This window comes from Miniopterus schreibersii (assembly GCF_964146895.1).
Source record: "Miniopterus schreibersii genome assembly, chromosome: X".
In the NCBI taxonomy this organism is placed as follows: Eukaryota; Metazoa; Chordata; class Mammalia; order Chiroptera; family Miniopteridae; genus Miniopterus; species Miniopterus schreibersii.
Window position 1 is genome coordinate 53,028,889 of NC_138104.1, and position 20,971 is coordinate 53,049,859.

The 20,971-nt window shown below is 42.2% G+C and overlaps 1 protein-coding gene across 1 annotated transcript in view; it reads right to left on the reverse strand.

Annotated features, from left to right (window-relative positions):
* Positions 1-20,971, reverse strand: part of ARHGEF9 (Cdc42 guanine nucleotide exchange factor 9) — a 393,542-nt gene that overhangs the window by 278,216 nt on the left and 94,355 nt on the right. Inside the window, exons 2-4 of the mRNA XM_081126011.1 lie at positions 16,745-18,373; positions 8,982-9,126; positions 4,410-4,504 (exon numbers count right to left, since the gene is read on the reverse strand). Of these exons, the coding sequence (XP_080982137.1) occupies positions 4,410-4,504; positions 8,982-9,126; positions 16,745-18,313 (1,809 nt within the window). The 5' untranslated portion in view covers positions 18,314-18,373. The remainder of the gene's footprint in view (positions 1-4,409; positions 4,505-8,981; positions 9,127-16,744; positions 18,374-20,971) is intronic.

Sequence of the window (20,971 nt, forward strand, 5' to 3'; positions counted from 1 at the left end):
TACATCACTGCTAGCTCCGAGTCCCCTGTAATCTGAAGCCCCCATAACAGGTAGCCACAGGTAGGGCTGAGAAGAGCAACTTGTACTGCTTCTACCCTCTTGGCAAAATGCAAATGGTGCAAGATCCTCCAGGTCCCCATATAACATATCTCTGCCATCTGAGCAAAGAAATGAAAGCTGTTCTCAATGCTGAAATTTTCTCCAATTCCAAATATTCTAGAAAGCCACAAGCCATTGGAGTTTCAGAAGATAACTGTCACTCAGGCACTTCCTGAAACTTTCCAATTTGATGTCAGGTTTATTATGACCCCTTCCCTTTAAGGAGCTTTTGAGGTTTTGCCAGAATATCCACCATCTAATCCATCCATCTTGCAGTTCCTTAAACATGGTGTGCTGATTCTTGTCTTCAGGTGTTTAGCATCTCTTGGCCTGGAAAAAGGTCTCCAACCCTGTCCCTCTAAGCTCTCCTACCTGTTTCAGAACTCTTGATCATTTTTTAGAACACATCCTCTGGGATTCAGAATCCAGTCTGTTTCCTTGACTTCTTCAAACAGAATTAAGCACTTCTTCTACAGATATGGGTTCAAGCCTTTTGCTTGAGATGTATCACATTGCTCTGATTCTTCACTGGCTTATGGTTCTCCCATGATTAGATTGTGAACTCCTTGAGAACACAGATGTCTTTTTAAATTGTGTATCCAAGAACCCAGCTCAGTTCCTGGAACATAGTCTCTTTTTCTGAATGAGTAAATAAATTAATAAACAAACTTATTGGATGTCTTAGAGAACATCACTTCACTTCCCTGTAAATTTGTAAGATTCAGAACAAGAATCATTACTATCTTCACAACATTTTGAAAACTAATTATTACCAGCTTAAAAATTCTGGCAAAAGTTATGGAGATAGAAAGCATATTGATGACTGCCAGGGATGTGGGAGGAAAATACTGACTACAAAGATACATGAACAAACTTTTAGGATGATAAATATGTTCTATATCATTATTGTGTTGGTGGTTACAGAAATATACATATTTGTAAAACACATCAAATCATATGCTTAAACTTGTTGAGTTTTATTATATGTAAATTATACATTAATATAGCTGACCAAAGAAAGGTCTGGATTTTTCAAGAAGAAAGGAGCTTTAAAATCTAAGCTCATGAAAGTAATCTGGATAGCAAGAGTAAGCAAATAAAGAACATAGGCTTGATAGTCAAAACATGTAGGTTCCAATTCTGGTTCTGCCAGTAATTAACTAGGTGATCTTAAACAAGTTGTTTGACTTCTCTGAGACTCATTCTCTGCCTGTGTTAAATAGGGACAATAATACCTGCCTTGCCTTTCCAGGGTATGAAGCTTCAATGAGATAACAGATGCCACCACACTTTAAAAAGTTCAACACTTATATTATTATGATCGGAATATCTAGTCTGTACAGAAAAATTAACCAGGTCCAGGGAAGACTTTGCCTAGAATTTGGAGTTGAGAGAAATAAGCTAGACCCTGAAACTCAAGATACACCATCCCCAACTCCTCTAAAGCCATTTCCCCTTATCAGCTGATTAATAAACTTATTTTTAGAAAATATTTTCTCAACCTAATTTTGGGAGAAGAAGAGATTGGCTAATTTTAACTTTTGGGAGAAAGTTTTGTTGGTTTTTTGAAAGGTGACACATGAATGTTGAAGAAAAGAAAATAAACCACTGAGGGTGAGCCAATAACATTTTTCCTTCAGAGTGCTAGATACTGGTTACTGGTCTTGCTTCCACTGTATCCTTACTGGAGCTTTCTGACTTGGTAAGTTGAAGCCACTGTCACAGCATGTTTTCCTCGCTGAAATCATTAGCCCATGCACAGTCTGCCAAGCCAAGGCCAATGCCAGCCAAGCTGGGGACCTAGAGAAGGCAGCAGGTGGTGTGGTGGGGGTGATAGAGACATAATATGGGTAGATCTATATGCTTTAAGACTTATTGCAGATATCCTGTCACTTTCCCCAAGTGAGAATAGATATTAGGGTACTGGGCTTGGAGCCACAAGAAGGTCCACCCTGACTCTTATCAACTTGCTTTTTGACCTTGAGAAAGCCCTTTGTTTTCTCTAAGCCTCACTGTCTCATCTGCAAAATGGAGATAACATAGTCTTTCCAAGGTAGCTGTGGGATTTGAATGGCACTCTATGTTTAAAAGTGTTGTCTAAGCTATAACGTATACACACATGTAAAAAGTAGCTCCCTTTGATCCTGACACTCTTAATAAGAGATTAGCTTGAAGTGAGTCTTCCCAGGGGACCAGGAGAGTGGTTCACTCCTGGTCATAACACATACCATCTTACCAGGTTACTTCCTTCTCTGCCTCTTTAATACCTTACCATTCTTCAAGACCCAGCTCAAATTCCACTCTCTCTAAGAAGTCTTGAATATTGCAACCTACCACTAAACTTTTTAACGTATCTTGAGTTAGTCTCTTGAAAAATAATTTTGATCCTAACTCTGGATTCTCCGGGGTTCTGAAGGACAGACAGAGCAGAGATCTAAGTATTGCATCCTGATTTGGAGTCATACAGAATGTTTTACTTTACCATTTATCAGCAGGGTAACTAAGTAAGTCGTGTCTTCTCTTTGAGTTTCAAAGTTTTCATGTACAAATGAAAGGTAAGATTTATTGACAAGGCTGCCATGAGGTGAAACAAAACTTTCGATTTGAAAGCATTTTGTAAAATGTCAAAGAGATCTAAGCCATTATTATTACTATTATTATACTATCATAGGACAATGAAGGGCTGAACAAGGTTGAAAAAACTGTTGCATAAGCATTTGAAGTCCTATGGATGCCATAGAGGCCCCCGAGGTTTTCTTGGTGACACCCATCACTCCCTTAAAATCACCTAGTGTGGATATTTTATCCTGCTGGAACCACTTCCATGGATTTCATCTCTTGAAGCCTTTCAAAGGCTAGATTCTCCATGGAAAGGACCTTATCACAAATGACTAATCGTTGTTTTTGAGCATACACAAATTGTCGATTAGGACAATGCTGATCATTTGTTCTCTGAGTAAAAAAAGGCCAGCATGGAGACCTGGCTGAAATGAAATAAATGCCTAGACCTGTTTGCCGTTGCCCTTTTATTTGGAGGAATGGACCAACCTGAGTTTGGACCAAGGAACACAAGTGAGGGAAGGCTGGAAACTGAGCAAGGGTAAGGAACAGAAGAAGGCAAGCCCATTGTCATAGACCTTTTCTTCTGGGCCTAACTTTGCAACTCCCAAACTAAAACAAAACAAAACAAAAAAAGCCCTCAACTTCATGACATATCTCCCTGGCCAAGAGTCTCTAGGCTGCCATGAGACAAGCCTGAACTGCTGTGACTAGAAGGCTATTTCTGAGCCAGAATATTCTAGTGGGAGGGTGGTGGTAGAGAAAGCTAAGCCACTAGGCTAAATATCTCTGAGAGTTGCATTCTCAGCTGTCATTGCTCACCAGGGTTTAGGCACAGAGCGATAGTCTTATATGTACAAGTACACTTGCTCCCAGATAGACTGACTCATACAGATGCAGACACATCTGTACACACCCTCAAGTAAAAAGATGCTAATGGACAGGCTCATAGATTCAAACACATACAAAAAAGTTCCAGGTGTCAAAACACCCAAGATACACTTATACACTTAGACAAAAGGATGGAAACACACACACACACACACACACACACACAGGCACACACACACAAGCAGAGAGTTAAGTTAGAAAAAATCATTGCAGTCATATAAAGGGACACCCGTACATGCACCCGAAAAGTACTTTTATAGGCATGTAGACAGGCAAAGGTGCATATATAAGCATCTATGGGCAGGTATGCATACACACAGACATACAGCAAGAGAGCTACACTTACAAAAGTTCCCATATTCAACAGACATGGCTATAAATACATGGAGGTAAAGAAGCCTGCTAACACTGAACTCCTAAGTACCAGCTATTATATCTGCATTTATGAAACATCTTCTCCAAGGGAACACCCATAAATATGCCACTAGTTAATAATGAAGATGATCATGAACCTGCAGGATGTAATAAAAGAAAATTGAAGTACCCAGGGTTTAAAATCTCACGCTTCTCCCATCTGCCATGAGAAAAGCAGCCAAAAGACAATGGCAGAAGCAGCCTGTATGGAAGCCATAAAAAGTTCTTGATTTATCTCAGAAAAATTAACCTCAGGGAAAAAAGGTAAATGCTCTCAAGTATGATGTAGCCATAAAATAGCTCAAAACCCCATTTTAAAAATTACTTCCACTCCACATGTTGGAAGTTCCAACACTTGCAATATGTCTAGAAAAAGGAAAGCTTAGAGAAAATAAATGGTCCTGGAGGTCTGGTAAGTTCCAAAGAAAATAAGAAAGAGTTCTTACTTTATTAACTTGCTTGTTTCCTGGTCCCTGGGGCTCCCAGTATCCACCGATGTTTTTGAAGGTTTCTAGTGTCTTGGAGCCCTGGTCCAAGTTACCTGTGGTGAGAGAATACCCTTTAGGTTGAGTTCAGACCTAAGCTCCTTTTAGAGAGGTCGGGCTAATGATCACCTTGGCCCACCTTTTATGACCACCAGGATTGAGGTGGATGGGGGAATGGAAGGCAAGGTTATGCTTGTGTGAGGTCAGATATGGATAGAAAGGGGGCTGAAATTAGTAAAAGAGAAATCCAAAGCCAGTATCTGAATTACCCTGGAGCCTCTTATATTGCTCAGGGAATATCTTGGGGAAGAAAGAACATCAGGAACTTGTATAGAACTACGAAGTAATAATTCCATTTCTGGATGATTCTCTAGTATTTGAAGTCTTAGATGGCATGAAGAGCTTGGTTATTTAAAATATACAAATATTGTCAAATCCTTGTTTCCACCAATAGCTCTAATCTCTTGCCCTTCCCAATACTTTCCCAGAGCAATGCAAAGAGTTCTAAATTTTCATCCCTTTCTGCAACCTACCTATTAAAAGGAAATGTGAGCAGTTGAATGTGTCCAAAAAACATGGAGTAGGAGGAGAAACCAAGGACATATCTAATCAGACCCAATTAGTAAGTGAAATCTATCTTCTCCAAACAGGCAAGCAGCACAGCTTCCATTTCCAAGATGAAGATACTGAGGCTTACAGAATAAGAATGTTTGGAACTGACCACACACAAGTACATACAGAAACCCAGCAATAGAATTCAGGCCTTCTCGCACCTGGCTCAGTTATAAAACGTGGCTAAATTATACCATCAATGGGGAAATACTTAAATAACGGGTAAAGACATATCAGTTTATTCTTACCTGCTCAGAAGCCATTGTCTTGTTTAAGATTCCTTCCAACTGCTCCAGGGACATTCAATCAAATGGTGATAGGTTCTTCTAGCTGTACCCTACAACCCTCTAGATCAGCGATTTTCCACTGGTGTACCATGACAAGCACACTGGTGTGCTGCAAGAAGCACACTCATACACCATCAGAATTTTAAAAACATTGTCAGGTATAGACCTGACAATTTAGTCAAGGACACTGGCCTCTTTTCCCTTAGATTGCTAAATTTTAAAAAATGACAATAGCAAGTACAACAATAGCTTTCCAGTGTGAACAAATCAAAACTGTACTTGTTTTTCCGTCAGATCAGCAAAAAATATAGTTTTGGTGTGCCACATAATTTTAGTAGTTTATGTGTGCCATGAGAAGAAAAAAGTTGAAAATCACTGCTCTAGATCAACACCAACCCAGAGCCACTCCTACTGGGAGAGACAAAGCTTCAGTAGAAAATGACCTGAATGTTACTGCCAAAACAGTCTTCTGAGTCAGCCATGTTTCAAGTGGTTTGAGCAGAATTTAGCCAATAGGTAGAATGACATGTGTGTGGGTATACCTGTAGCAGGGCTGCTTCAGAGATTTTGGTCCTTTCAAATAGAAGAAGTCCCTACTACTTTATTTAGAAAGTAAATATTGAATTCTAATATCGGCATCAAAAGATATTCATTGACTATCAATTACAGGCATGCCTCGGAGATATTGTGGATTCAGTTCCAGAGCACTGCAATAAAACGAGTATCACAGTAAAGCTAGCCATAATCTTTTTGCTCATGGACAATCTTGTTTTTAGTTTGTAAAAAATGCAACATCTGTGAAGTGCAATAAAATGAAGCACAATAAAATGAAGTATGCTTATATATAAGGGACTTGAATGGGTATAAGACACAACCTTATCTCTAAGTGGTTTATTTATTGCCATTTTTATCATTCCAATCTAGTTTTATAGCACCTCCGAGCTTACAAAACACTTTTATGTTTATTAGCTCTTTTGAAACTTACAGCACTGACTGTGAGGTTCAAATTATCATCCAAGTATTACAGATAAGAAAACTGAGTCTCAAAGTGGTAAAGTGACTTATTCCAGGTCACATACCTAGTAAGTGATAGAGCCAAGATTCAAATCCAGGTATGTCTGACTTCAGAACTTTTGCCCTTTCCAACACACCAGACTATAAGAAAGCAAATTCCACTGACCTAATTTTTCTCAGTAACTATTTGTTGAATGAGTGGGTAAATAAATAAATAGTGAGAGGAAGAACTAGGGCATATTCATGTTGAGTCTGGCAGCAGTGTATGTGACTGTGCATGTGGGGGAAGTCCTTGGACATATAGAATTGGTGAAAAGAAAAAGGGAGAAGGAACCTATGATCTCTGAGCACCCCTGTATGACAGGAATTGTGACAGGGACATTCATCGATTTTATTTCACTCAATACTCACAGTGATCTTGTGAGTCAGATGTTATATAGCACCTCATTTCTCAGATGGGAAAACTAAGATCCAGAGAAGTTATGATACTTGCCCAAGGTGGCAGAACTGAAATGTGAACCTGGTTTTTATCTAACTACAAAGTTTTACGCTCAACTCCAACAATTTACACTCTACTGGTTTGCTCTGGGAACCTCTAGAATAGAAGCTGAGAGAAAGGGACTAAAATGAGTAGAGAAAGATAGAAGGGCAGAGAGTGAGCACTAGAAAACAAATTAAATTCTTTCAGGCTCTAAGAAACATGAAGGTTAAGCAAGTACTACATATAATGGAAATGGGATCATTAGATCCCATTGCGAGCAGGGTCAGGGATATAAGAGGAGTTGAATGGCAACTGGTTTCCCAAATGGGATTCTGATGTCATCCTCCTTTCTAGGGATATTTTTAGTCCTTGAGAAGCAGAGCTGCAAAGTGAGAACCACTTATATTCCAGAGGTGAGAGTGGCTGCTGAGGTGATGGTAGGATCTGTGCCAATCTCAGTGATACATTTCCCACCATGGTCTATAAATAAGCCTAGAATAGTCCCCAAGCTAGGTATTAACCCTGGCTTTGCCAGGCCCTCCCCCAAGCTATCATCTATCTTCTCCTGACAACGAAGAGACTGAGGGGGCATTCTGATGCACTTGGCAGTGGAGCAGTAGCATGGGACTGTGAGAAAGTGCTTTGTTTCCAAGCAGAGGACTTAGAAAACATGGCAGGCATCTTCTGCTGCCTTGATGACTCGGTTTGCATCCACCACCTGCAGTTTCCTTAGGGGGGAAGGATGTGGTTGGCAATCTCAATAGAGATGAACTTGAGTGGAACCAAGGCTTGGAATTCCAAAATTTAAGACTCTGCTCTAGAACTGGAGTTAATATCACACTTTAGCATGGTAGAAAGTCAGGGGGTTGAAGCCCTAAGTCATAATTCTGTTATGAACTGACTGATGACCTTGGGCAAGTCCCTTCCCCTGTCTGAGCCTGTTTCTCTATTCACAAAACAAGAGGACCCTCTAAAGGCCTTCCTAGTTCTGACAGAGAAGAATTATCTCCCTGATTTCAGAATTCTTAACTCTCCTTTTACCACATCCTTGCCTTCTGGGTATTGCTGAGGGAGATGATGTTTCAAAAGACCTAAGCCTCTGATTTCTTTGGCTCTTTACTTCCTGGAATGCTGGTGAGGAATTGCAGTGCTGAAAATAAGCTCCAAATCAAAACATTCCATATATCCCCCACATGGGGAATAAGGAGAATAAAAGAGAAAAAGAAGAGAAGTAGTAAGTTTATAGCAGCCTTTGGGGTTGAGAGAAACTTTGACTTATGGGAAGTGAAACCAAAGCTCACAGAGCTTATAGAGACTATAGAAAACTTTGGAAAGAAATACTGCAAGGTCTTGTGTGTTCTCAGAGTTCATGCAAATTATGTTTCTGTAAAAAGGACTGGGGTGGAGCATGGGGGCTTTTAGAGTATGTAATTAGGCCCATAGACAAGAGAGCATAGATCCTCCCAGCTATAGCAGAAGATGGAGCTTTACTTGTGAGTGACAACTGACAGTCAGGACCAGTGGGCTGAGTCTAAAAGAGTGAACCCCAAAGTTCTAGGAGGTAACTTACATGTTGGTGGGAGGAAGCCTTTAAGCTTTGAGTGGTTTAAATAAAGCTGCCTTGAGCCTTGAGGGGCTTTCCATGGTCAGTAGTCAATGAGGGAGAGGAAGGGCCTGAGACCCACAGAGATTAAGCTGAGCAAGATGCAAGAGAGGCAGGGCTAGGATGACTCCATGGGGTTGAGGACTATGGAACTGGCCCCTTTGAAACAAGGAGGGTGTGTATAATAGCATTGTGAAGAAGGTGGATAGAAGGAACTGGAGCTTATGAGACCTGGAAAGTATTAAGTACAGAGGGCCTGGGGTAAAAATGATGTCTTGGAAAGAGGAGATATTTAAGTGCTCAGAGTTAAAGGGCACTCCAAATGAGGATATTGTCATTTTAAAAGAAGAACATGGAGAGGGGAAAGTCTATACCAAGGCATCAGGAACAGTGGGTTTTCAGGTACCAATGAGGGAAAGTATTGGGGGACTAAAGGGGAGACAAAGGAGAAGGAGAGTAAATGTCAACACAGTCTATCTATGCCTGAGGCATGCCTGACATGTCATGCCACAGAAGCCAGAGCATATAAGGCATACCTGTACAAAGCTTCCTGGGTCTCCTCCAGCACACTTGATCCAGCTCCAAGGGAACACTCTGTGAGATAGGCAGAGATTGGCATTTTGCCAGGAGGATTTTGAGGGGTGGAGTCCTTGGTGATGGTTCAGCTGGGGGAAAGAAAGCCTGCAAAGAACACTAATCAGGATTAGTAACTCAATGTGGGTGGGGAGTAGGCCAACACTTGGCTTAAACAGCAGAGCTTTCCATTTTGAAATATCATCTAGTCCAGCACCCAAATCCAGGCAGGATTATCATGTATCATCAATAAATGCAAGAAAACATTCAACTACCAAGAGCCTAAAAGACATCAGGCAGTAGAAAATATGAAAATCAATCAATCTGTTATAGGATAGTAAGAGGCTAAGAAAGTTTCAGGTCAGGAGGAATATAGAAACTGAGGCAGGAAAATTAAACTAAGCCAAAAAGCTTTGCAGGCCCCATGTAGCAGGATCTTATCTTGAGAACAAAGGGTTAAAACCTCTCCTCACAAAAGAATGCGGCAGAGGAGGGGGAAGGGAAAGGGAAGAAGAAGAATCTTAATTCAAACTAATCAGAGAAACTACTTAGTGTGAATCATCCTGAAGCAGTTAAAACAGCATGGAAGAGGGGAAAAGAAGAGGGCCCATTGTTTAAACACTGAAGTCAGTGGTCTTGGGTTTGTCAAAATAAAGTTACCAGGTACTTCTCATAAATTGTAGAAAACCTATAACAAAGAGTTAACCTGTAACAGGATAACTGGCAGAGGAATTTTTAAAAACTTATAGACAAGTGGGTATATAAGGCAGAAACCACCCATCCTACTTGCTCTTCAGATGAGCTGAGAGCTTGCCTGTGCTTCATAAGCCAGATGAATAGATTTGCTAGCCTTGTTTCATTGATAAATGTGTATGCTTTAATTTTTTAATTCACTTGCTTTAATGTTTCAATAAATTCATTTTATCACAATGCAATAAATGTCTCTCTTATATAATCATTTATATGAGAAGACAAGAACAGCGGTTGGGAATAGCCCTCTGCCAGTTGACTCAGGGGGCTGTCTGATAACATCTCTCTGGTGTGTGTGAGAGGTGCCTGTCACAAATCGATTTAAGGAAATAGCACTTATTTGTTTCTCCTTTCTTGGACATTTTTTGTGTGTTTAGTTTGTACTGGGATTGGGTGAGTGAGGATTCTGCATTTGTTATAGATATTAACCTTTAATCAATGTGAGATCTGAGGCAAATGAATTCATCTGCTGAGTCTCAGTTTCCTCATCTGTATGAAAGAGATAGTAATAATACCTACCTTGCAGAGTTGCTAGGATGAGGAAATGAGATAATGCACATAAAGCCCATAATAAGTACTAAAAAAGTGTGTGTGTGTGTGTGTGTGTGTGTGTGTGTGTGTATGAAAGAGAGAAAATGAGAGAAGAAGGGAGGGAGGAAGGGAAAGACAGGCAGGTTGGGAGGGAGAGAGAGAGAAATGAGGGGAGGGGAGAGGGAAAGAAAGAGAAAGAAGGAAGGGAGGGGAGGGGAGGGGAGGGGGGGAGGGGAGGGCGGGAGGGGAGGGGAGGGGAGGGGAGGGCCTCTCTTCCCAAAAGAACATCTTAACTTAAGACCAAGTACAAGTTCTCTCTTTTGATATTAACATAGGTTGCTGTTTTCATCTCAGATCCTTCTTTTTGTTTTCCAAAATCCTGACTACCAAATGGAAAAAGAGAAAAAGTACTAACATCTGTGAAATATCTGTGGAATATCTGGTATGTATCAGATATCCTGCTAAATATACTTATTCATGCTATCTCACTTAGTTTTTACAACTACTCCATAAGGTAGATTTTACAGTAAAGAAAGCAAATCAAAGCTCAGAAATGATAAATGAGTTTCCAGAGGTCATACAACTTGTAAATGTTAGGTCTATATGACTACGTACCTGCCAAGCTGTCTTTCTAGACAAGATAAAAGTAGTTCCTGGGCCCCTACACCCTTCAACTTCCTCCTTAACACTGCTGAGCCACTATGAACACAGTACAGGTTTCTTTCACCTGTATCATTCTTCTTTAAGAGGACTGGATGTAAGGAGCAGTTAAAAGTGTGAGTGAACCAGAAAGGGTCCCTGCCCACTTGCTAAACCAATTTCCAAAGGCAGAGACCAGCTACCAAAGTTGATTCATCCTTATACACAGCAGAAGTTATGGGGAAAAGAAACTGAGGCCATTGTCTGTGTCCAAATTTTCCTTTTCTGATAAAGATATCAGTCATTTGATTACAGCCCACCCTAATGCAGTATGATGTCATCTAAACTTGATTACATCTGCAAAGACCCTATTTCCAAATAAAGTCAAGTTCACAGGAACTGAGGTTTAAGACTTGAAGATATATTTGGGTGGACACAATACTACCCAATACAGAAAGAAACTACAGCTTGGGGCAGGACCAGAACTAAGCAGCTTAAAGCTCAGACAACAGGAGCAGGGGCCCCCAGAGCTGGAAGAAGGTATAAAATAAATGTGGAAGGCACCATTTGTACTTTAGCTAAGGCCCATCTGGAAGTAAGGTTACATTTCTGTGGCCCATAATGTCTTTAAAGAAAATCTACTACCTGGCTGCCCAAATTGGAGCTCCTGTAGCATCAAGTTCACAATTTGGTGTGTCCAGAAACACCTTGATATAGTACTCATTTTGGACTTTCTTCTTCTTTGTCCAGTGTTCTAGAGGGTCTGGACAACAGAACCCACAGCAGGGTGGCAACCTTGTTCATTCAGGGAGTACCCTGCCCACTCCCCCTTGCACTCTGCCAGGGGGGCACTAGGAAGGAGAAGCTGAACCCCTAGTGTGTGTAGGAATTAATTGGGAGTGGAGGGACAGAGAAGAAAGGCCAGCATAGGTAGAAATTTGGCAGAACCTAACTAGTTTCCTTCACAGCCCATAGGTTGTACCTCTTTAAAATGTACAACACCTGAGACTGAGGAAATTGGGCTCAATAATTCTCAAGAGATTCTAGAATGGAGTGAGAAGCTGTGTAGATCCAGTTGACAAAAGGGTCAGGATCCCTGGGTCTTGATCTCACATCTACCACTGACTCACTTTGTATCTTCAGACAAGTTTCAGTCTCTTCAGCTGTGAAATGCAGAAAATGGCCACTGCCCAAACTGCTTCTGAGTACGGTTATGAGTATCATTTGTAGGCAGAAGGATAATACAATAAGATAGTGGTTATGAGATCAATACAGCAGGGACACTGGGGGCATCAAATGAGAACAGAAGTAAAAGCACACAGGAGGAATTCACTGTCTATGTTTTCTTTCTACTCTAGGAAGGAATCAGGCAAGAGTTCTCATTTCCAGTTGACAAATAAAGGAAACAAAGAATCAAAGTGGTTAAATTGAGGCAGGAACTGCCACCATTTTAGGAAGATTCCCCATTTCAGGTTCAGATTACCTGCCTGAATGTATATGTGACCTTATCTAACCTCTGTAACCCCGCCCACTATTTTCGTGCCACAAGCAGGCCCGACCTCCGACCCTATAAAGCTGACCCAAGCCCTTTGTTCAGGGCCCAGAATTTGGAGACTGCCTCCTCTGGGACCGCATGCGTTAATAAAGGTCTCCTTTCGCCTCCTCCCGTGTACGGCCTGAGTCTTTTCCGCTACAAAATAACATCAAAAATCTCATATCCAATAAAGTAAAAGAGGCAGGACTTTGAAACTAGACATTTTGACTTCAACTTCAATGTTTTGTTCCTCATATATTGTGCCTCAAGTCCCTCATCTGTCATATGAGAATAACAACAATAATAATGACAATTATCATTAGAGTAATTTTGTAAATATATTTATATTTGGAAAAGCACTCTGTAAAGTATAATGTCCTGGAAAAATCTAAAGAATGCCTATTCCCCTTCCTCCCTCAATTTGTATTTTACTAATTCTCACTAAGGTGTTAGCTAATGACAGTCTTGAGGTACAATCCCTTCCTGTGACATTTGGTTTTAATAACTAATGCAAATAGCTAACATTTGTTGTGCAGTGACTCTTAGTAACACACTGTTATATAAACACTTAAATGTATTTACTCATTTTATCTTTACAACAACTCTGTAAGTTAGGTATTATTATCATACTCATTTTAAAGATAGTCTCTAACTTCATAAGGTAGTCTTGTGATAAGTTCATACAGGTAAAATGCTGAGAACAATGTCTGGGCACATAATTAGCACTATGTAAATGTTAACTATAATTATTAATATTACTCTAACTTTCTTTTTTTTCCTCTCCTTGTTTTCTTAATGCAAGGAGTGAGGCACAGAGAAATTTCAGTCCCTGCTGACACTTGAAAAATTCTCCAAATGAAGGGCTCTGACAAGACCACATCCCTGCCTTAAGGCATCATGCCCTTGAAGCTGCAGCCCCTCCTGGGCTACAAGAGCAGCCCCAGGCTTGACTACAGCCAATTCTGTGTCAAAGTAGCTAGAGTTTTAGGAACCACATAGCTCTGGAGGGTTGGGTGAACATACTTCAAAAATAAAACACCCTTGGGGAAGCTGACCAAAGTCCAATTTCCTTGGGAAACGGAAAAAGACCAGGTTTTTCACCTCTGTTTGCATATAATGATCCATTGCAAACCTGTGACCTTTGCTACTCACAGAATGCATTGCTTTCAAATCCATTATCTCAGTTTAGCCTTGTAATAGATCTGCAAGGTACTTGAGGAAAGGGTGAGGATTTCTAATTATCAGAGAAGGCTGCTAAAATCTAGAAGAAGGGGGTTTGTCAGTAGGATTTGTGGTTAGGACTCTGAACTCTGGGTATCTACATGACTTTTGCTTTCTTGTTTGTCAGGGGAAATCCTTTCCTTTCTGTGCGACTCAGTGCATTCATCATCTGTAAAATAGTGACTGGACCAGATGGTCAACAGGATCCCTGACTTATGTCAATGCCCCCTGACATTCAGCTTTCCTACTCCACTATGCTTTTTCCCTGGATCCCAGTGCTTGTCTGGCCTGGTGTTTAACACCTCAAGGAAAGATAACCAGCATATCCTAGCAACCAGCAGAGGGCACAAGAAGCCTGCCAAGGAGAGCCATTTTGAAACAAGCCACTGGGTGACTAAGAGTGTCTCACTGGACTCAGAAACAATTATAAGCTAAGCTGGGAGGAAAGAACTAGAGAAGGGCAAGGAAAAAAGATCCTCGGGAATTAACTATGCAGCCTCTAGTTCAAGTGGAGAAACTGAGGCTCAGAGAGGGGAAGGAACTGTCTCAAGGTCACAAAACAAGTAGGAGGTAGAAATGACACTAGAAGCCAGTTTCCTGACCTCAGACATGGCTCCTTCTACCCCATTAACTAGCTGCTACTACAGTATTGTCTTGGATTGTTTCTCTGGCTACATGTTGTTGTTCACAGTTATTAATAATTTACCAAATTTCATTAATAATGATAACTGCTACCACTTTGTGGATACCCATAGTGTGTCATGAATGGTGCTAAGCTGTGCACCTTATATACTCTGGCTTCTTTGATTCCCCACAACAGCTCTCTTTAGGTAGGCAGTGTTTCATCACATTTCCCAGATAAGAGAGCAAGTCACACACAAGCTTTTTTGACTTCAAAGCCTGTGCTTTTAAAGAACACGCAAGACATCTCCATGCCCAGTCCCTACAGTCCCGTAGCAAGGAGATATAATCATCTGTGAACCCTGTCCCGGCAACTGGTAAACTGGACATGCAGTACCCAACTGTAATTATCAGCTAATGGAATCATTAGGTACATTTGTTTGCTTTCTTGATTGTTGGTCTTAAAACCACTGAAATAAAATTTAATCCCAGTATTATTGTTGGGGGCAAAGATGTTCGTCATATCCTGTTAACCATGATTGTGAAAGGGGGGAGGGAACCTAATAAGAATAGGACCATAGTTGTTTAATGATTATTCACCTAACTATAGATAAGAAATTTTCCTACAGACCTTGGGAAACTGGACGATGTGCTACAAGAAGAAAAACAGAGCTGTAAAAAGATGAAATACCTCGGGGCCTGGATGGGTCCTTTGCTCAGAAAAGAAAATGCATTTTAAGAATAGACAAAGGACAGGATGCACTTTGATTCCGTTGCTGTGCCTGGAACCTGACCCCCCTCCAAGAGTTTACCTCAGGAATGATGACTATTCTCAGGTCCCAGGAACTGGCTGAGCTGGGTTTTAACACCATTGAAAACTAACTACCTTGTTATGGGACTTCAAAATCCTGGAAGGAAACACACGGACCACAGACTCTGCAGCCATTCCCACTCCCCCATTTCCCTCTTGTATGCAGCCCTATATAACCAGCCAGGTGATAAGAGAAGTGTAAGCAGATTTTATGTGGGCAAATTCCACTGCTCTCCCATTTTGCTGGCAATAGTGGAATAAATGTCCATATTTGATTCAACCTTGTCTCTGCTTAATTGGCTGAAATAGCAATAGGCAGCCTGGACCCATTGCGTCCAGTTTCATTATGCCAATTTTTATGTCCTTAAAGCTTACCAAAAATGATACATATACGAAGAGAATGCTGGTAAACATATTAATGTCCTTCTCAGAAAAAAACAGACTTATTCCTTCTGTTTTGATGGGGCCAAGTTCTCTGAAAGTGGGATGTGAGAGATGACAGGACAGGCTGAGAACTATCAAGCTAGACCACTCCACCACCATCACAACCACCAAGAAAGAGAATTTTAATTAACTATCCTTAAAAATACTTTGCCCTAAAATTACTGGAGAAACTATAACATACTCCTTTATAAATACATTCTTAAGTCTCAAAGCCAAATAATCCCCTCTAGTGTTTATTGAACATTCCTCTTACTACAATTCTAGCACATTTCTCTTTGTCCACGAATGGGGGTGTGGTGAGCACCTGCTAGTCACCACTATAATCAGACTACCTTAAAACTATAGTCAGCTAGACAAAAGCACTAGACTTGGAGTCAAAAGAGCGATTTGGATCCAAATTCTATCATAATCTATATGACTTTGGATAAGTCACTCAACCTCTCTGAGTTTGTTTCCTCATTGGTAAAATAAAAAAAATAACTTTCATCTCACAAGGTTACTTTAAGAATTAAATGAAAACAATATATGTGACAGAACCTGTAAGAAGATGGATATAAAGCTACCTCTCAGTGAATGCTGGGAAAAGAATGTTATTGGGCTGTCTGCCTACATTCTTCAGGTCAAATAACAAAGTGTCATTACAAGAAGGTATTAGAGATCTCTGAGACACCAAGACAGCCTCCTTTCCTCCACAGTGAAACTGAGGTCCAGCAAGATGAAAGGACTTGTGTCAGAGGCCTACAGACAATTGGGCACAGAGTTGGGACACAAATCCAGGTCATCTGACACTCAGCTTAGAGGCTTTCCTTGATACCAGTTTCTGGATACAGTTTCTGTTGGTGGGGGAGAGGAAGATGGCAAAGAAGGGAAATGTCCCACAGGAGACCATAGCTGGCTTGAGCATCGTTAAATGACCCTGGTCACTTCACTGCCACTCCCAGAGCTGCAGTTTTGGTTCAAGGCTGAATTGAGGTGCAACTGCAGACCACAAAAAGGGGTAAAATTTTCCCAGGGATGTAGGATCAGTCAAGTCCCAGGTACCTGACTGATAGGAATATTCCTTCTGGGACATTCTTGGTGAAATGTGGAGTTGTGGGGAGGGCATGGGAGTTTAGATGACTTCTGGATTTCTGAATGTTTCAAATGGTGATTTGAAAAGACAGCTCCCCTCTTACCTGAGTACCGGAAACTCCAGTGCAGGCCTTGCTGGCTTCACTCTCTGTGTCTGTTGCAACCATACCCAAATCAGACTTGTGGGGCTGCCCCCTCTGACTGGACCCTATGAGTCCCCTGCTGGCCTCCTGCTCCTCTATCTTTCTGAGCTTCTCCTCTAGCTTCTCCAGCACAGTTTCAGTGGTGACCCTCCTGACACAGGTGCCCAGCTCAGGGGACTCTGTAGCACTGTCATCTTCCTTGAGGAAGCTGACCACAGTTTCAGTGTCTTCTTCATGATCCTCGGAGGAGGAGTGCTCTCTGGTGAAGGCACCACCATAGTGGCAGCTGTAGCCTTTCTGTGGCGTGGGGTCATCCTGAAATTCAAAGGCAGTAGAGGTGGACGCCCAAGCCAAGGCAGTAGTAGTGCAGGGACCCTCCAGGGCTTGGCTCGACATCTCCTTGCCTTCAATGCTCATTTCAAAGGTGCATGAGGCCTGTGAGGCCTTGAGGTGGCAGTGTTGGTGCCTCCCAATGGCACTGCCACACAGCGCAGCCTTAGGGGGCTTGCAGGGCAAGCTGAGCTGAAAGGAGTCCTGGGAAGCAGCACCCTCCAGGATGAAGACTTCTCTGTCAGGGACCAAGTAGGCCTCAGGGCGGTAGCGGTGGCGGCGGCCCATCTGTGGCTCTTCCCGGGAGAATGCCCGCCACTTGCGGGCCACCTCAGCCATGTTGCTGAAGAACTTGACAACACCACCAAAAGGTGCAGCCTTGTCTCGGCGCAGGTGCCCAGGACTTTCTTCGTAGCCTCCTTCCACATTCCCCTCTAAGTTGGAGCCCTCAATGGTGACTTCGAGTTCCTGGATTCTGGAGTTTCTAGTTGATATGTGTGAGGTCTCATGGTCCCCAGAGAACATGTTTTTCAGATAGCTCTTAGCCCACTTGCCACCTCTGCTGCCAGGCTGCTCAGGGGTCTCTTCCTCACAAGGATCTTCCTCCATTTGAATACCAGAGTCTTTGAAGGCCAGAACTTTCTGGTTTACCCTGTTGGTAGTGCGCACCAGCCTCTGTGCATCTGCAAGGAAGGGCTCCACTATCTCAGTGTGGCCTGCATAAGAATGGCGGAAGGGCTTTGGGATCTGCTGCGCCTTCCTCAGGCGGTAGCTACTTGGGGGCTCCTGGGGTTCCTGGGCCTTGCTGCTCCTAGGAGCAGTATTCTTAGAGGTCCCAGTGGAAGGCTTCAACCTTTTGAATGACTTCATTCGATCCATTAACGTGACTTTGGGTTTCAACTCTGATGACTTAGAGGTGTCTCTCAGTAAAATCATGGACTGGGGTCGCTTCCCCTGACAGGAGGCCCCCTTTCTGCGGCTCACAAAATTCCAGATCTTGTTGACTTTGTTTTTCTTCTTGTTTTGACCATTCTCTTCCCTGGGACTCAAGTCACCTTGTTCATACTGCTCAGAATCCTCCAACTCCACTTCCCCAGCCAGGTCTTCTATCTCAGGGCAGCTTGGGAAGATCTGAGCCAGGTAACCATTGGGGACCAGCTCAGAGAGGGAGGCAGTGTAGCAGCTGGTGAGAGTTTCCATGGTCACACCAAGAGATGAGGCCACCAAGGCACAGAGGGAGACCTGGCCAGTGATTTCAAGCTGAAGGGGAGAGATAAGGAGGGAGAGAGAGATGCAGAGAGAGAAAGAGAGAGAGAAGAACTAGGTTAGGCAAAGCCAAAAACAAGGTCCTTTACAGATTTGCCATGATCAAATACATAGAATATACTTTGTCACCACCGAGTTACCAAATTTTTGGTTCTGGACTGGAGGAGATTATAATTTATCTTGTGTACTAAGAAAAGCTATGATTCCTATTTAAATGCAAATATACTTGAGAGGGACATAACTTAAATCTATTATCATCAGATCTTGACAACTGAGCAAATATATATTTTTAAAGAAAAGAAAAGAAAAGAAAAGCTAAAAGGTACCTCAGAAGTCCATCACTTTGATCCTTTCATTGTTACAGAGAGGGGGACAGTGGAGATCCAGAGAAGACACCTGTCTTGCCTAAGCCACAAAGCCAAGGGAGCAGCAGGTAGGAATCCAATCCATGCTTCCCTCTCTCATTTGTTCCTCCATTCACTCAGGAAACCAGCAGGTTGTGAGTTTGCCTTCCAGGTCACCTGTTCAGCATTGACCCTTCAGCTAGGTGTTGGACACCACTGAGATGAAACAGACACATATAGCTAGTCACCCCAGCTCATAGGTTACTGGGAGAGATTGGTTGTCAAAAAGAATTACAATACAGCCTTATAAGTGATCTTATAGAGGTATGGACAAGGGCAGTGGAAGCGGAAGGAAGGAAGGAAGGAAGGAAGGAAGGAAGGAAGGAAGGAAGGAAGGAAGGGAGGGAGGAAGGGAGGAAGGGAGGAAGGAACAATAGACTGAGGAGGTACTGGGGTTGGGGAGAGGCAAACAGAGAGAAGAATCCCCAAGAATGCTTCCCAGAACAGCAGGGACTAGATCCAGGAGCTCACTCCATCCAGTGCTCTTTGTCCCTCTGCCTTGCACAGCCTAAGAACAGGGTTTGCTAAGAGGGAGACAGGCAAGAAGGCATATTGATAGTCAAAGGGAAAGGAAGGAAAGAGAGGGGAAAGTGGGCAGAACCCAGAGTCCCAAAGACAGTTTCTGCCTTCTTGGTGGTTTTGCCAAGGGTCAGCTCACTAGCTCGTGGTCCATTTGTTCCTCCTTTTCTTCTCTCATCTTCAAGGTTAACTTCATCTGACCTGAATCATACCTTTACTGTGTGTCCTTCCTGTACTTAAGTGTGCAGCATGCACAGAATCTGTTTGACTCAGAAAAAGCTCAAGTTGGAAAGAACGAGAAAAACTATGGAGTTTGGGAAAATGGGACCAAAAAGGGGCAGAGACTTGACCTAGGTCACACAACAAGCCAGTGGGAAGCCAAGAAAAGAAGCCTAGTCCTCCTGCCCCCTAAGCCAGGAAGGGCCCTTACCTCTGTTCCACACTCCTACCCCCATCCATGACTTCTGTTTCTCCAAGTAAGCTGTCTGTACAACTCAGGATGATAATAATAACAGTTAAAATTAATAAGTGAGGCATTGCACTAAGTTTTTCTTTATCTATTTAGTTCTCACAACCTATGAGGGGGGTATTATTGTCCTCCCCATTTTAAAGATGGTTCAACTGAGGTGCAAGAAGATTGAATTATTTGCTTAGGTTCTCCACAGCCATGACTAATAGAGTTGGGATCTGACTCCACACAGTGACAACAGAAGCCATGCCCTTAACCATTATACTATATTCCCTTATTAGAACAGGGCTGTGCACACGGAGGATGGTCTATACACAAGTCTGCCTGCCTGCCTATCTGCTGACTTTCTCTGGCAGCCACAGAGCAGAATTAGACTGCTAAAAAAAAAAAAAAAAAAAAAAAAAAAAAAAAAAAAAAAGGTGTCTGGACACATTCTTAGTGCCAGGGTCCAGAGTGGGGTAGGGGAGTTGGTGGGAGATGACCACTATATCTGATAACCCTCCTACATAAAACCTTCCCAAATCAAGCAAGTGAACTCAGGATTCTGACATTCCCCACTTTTCAGTTCTGCGAGAGTTCTTTCCCGTGGGTTTTGCTCCAAGTATAACTCAAAAAAGAACATGCCTTGAAAAGATCCATTCTTAGCCTCTAAGTACAACTAAAATAAAAAAAACACTGAGATCCCTAGTCCACTCCACCCACCATTTCACAGGATGAGACTGAAGCACAGAAAATTCAAGTGAAAAGCAAGCCAGGTGCACATTGCATATTTATGTACCAACCACAGCTGCAGAGCTGGAAGGGATGTTGGAAACCACCTAGCTGGGCACCTTATGCTGCAGCAGCGTAACTGAAGACAAGGAAGGCCAAAGGACCTGTCCCCAGCACACAGCTACTGAATGAAAGAGTAGGGCCAGACTTCCCAGTATGTAGGCCAGACCACAGTACTCCTCCTTTGGTTCTCTCATTGTCCTAGTGTTTAAAGGAAATCCACTGAAAAAAAAGGGAAGGCTACAAAGCTGAATTTCCCTATGGGGTTGGGGAGACTTAAGAATGGACACAAGAATGAAAGAAAACCCATTTTTAAAGAAAATCCATTTGTTCTAAGAATCATTTTATAAGGGTTTTGCCAAATAATTAAGATTAACAAAAGGGATCTATGAGGTTAAACCTTTATCAACAAATTTGATAAGATTCATT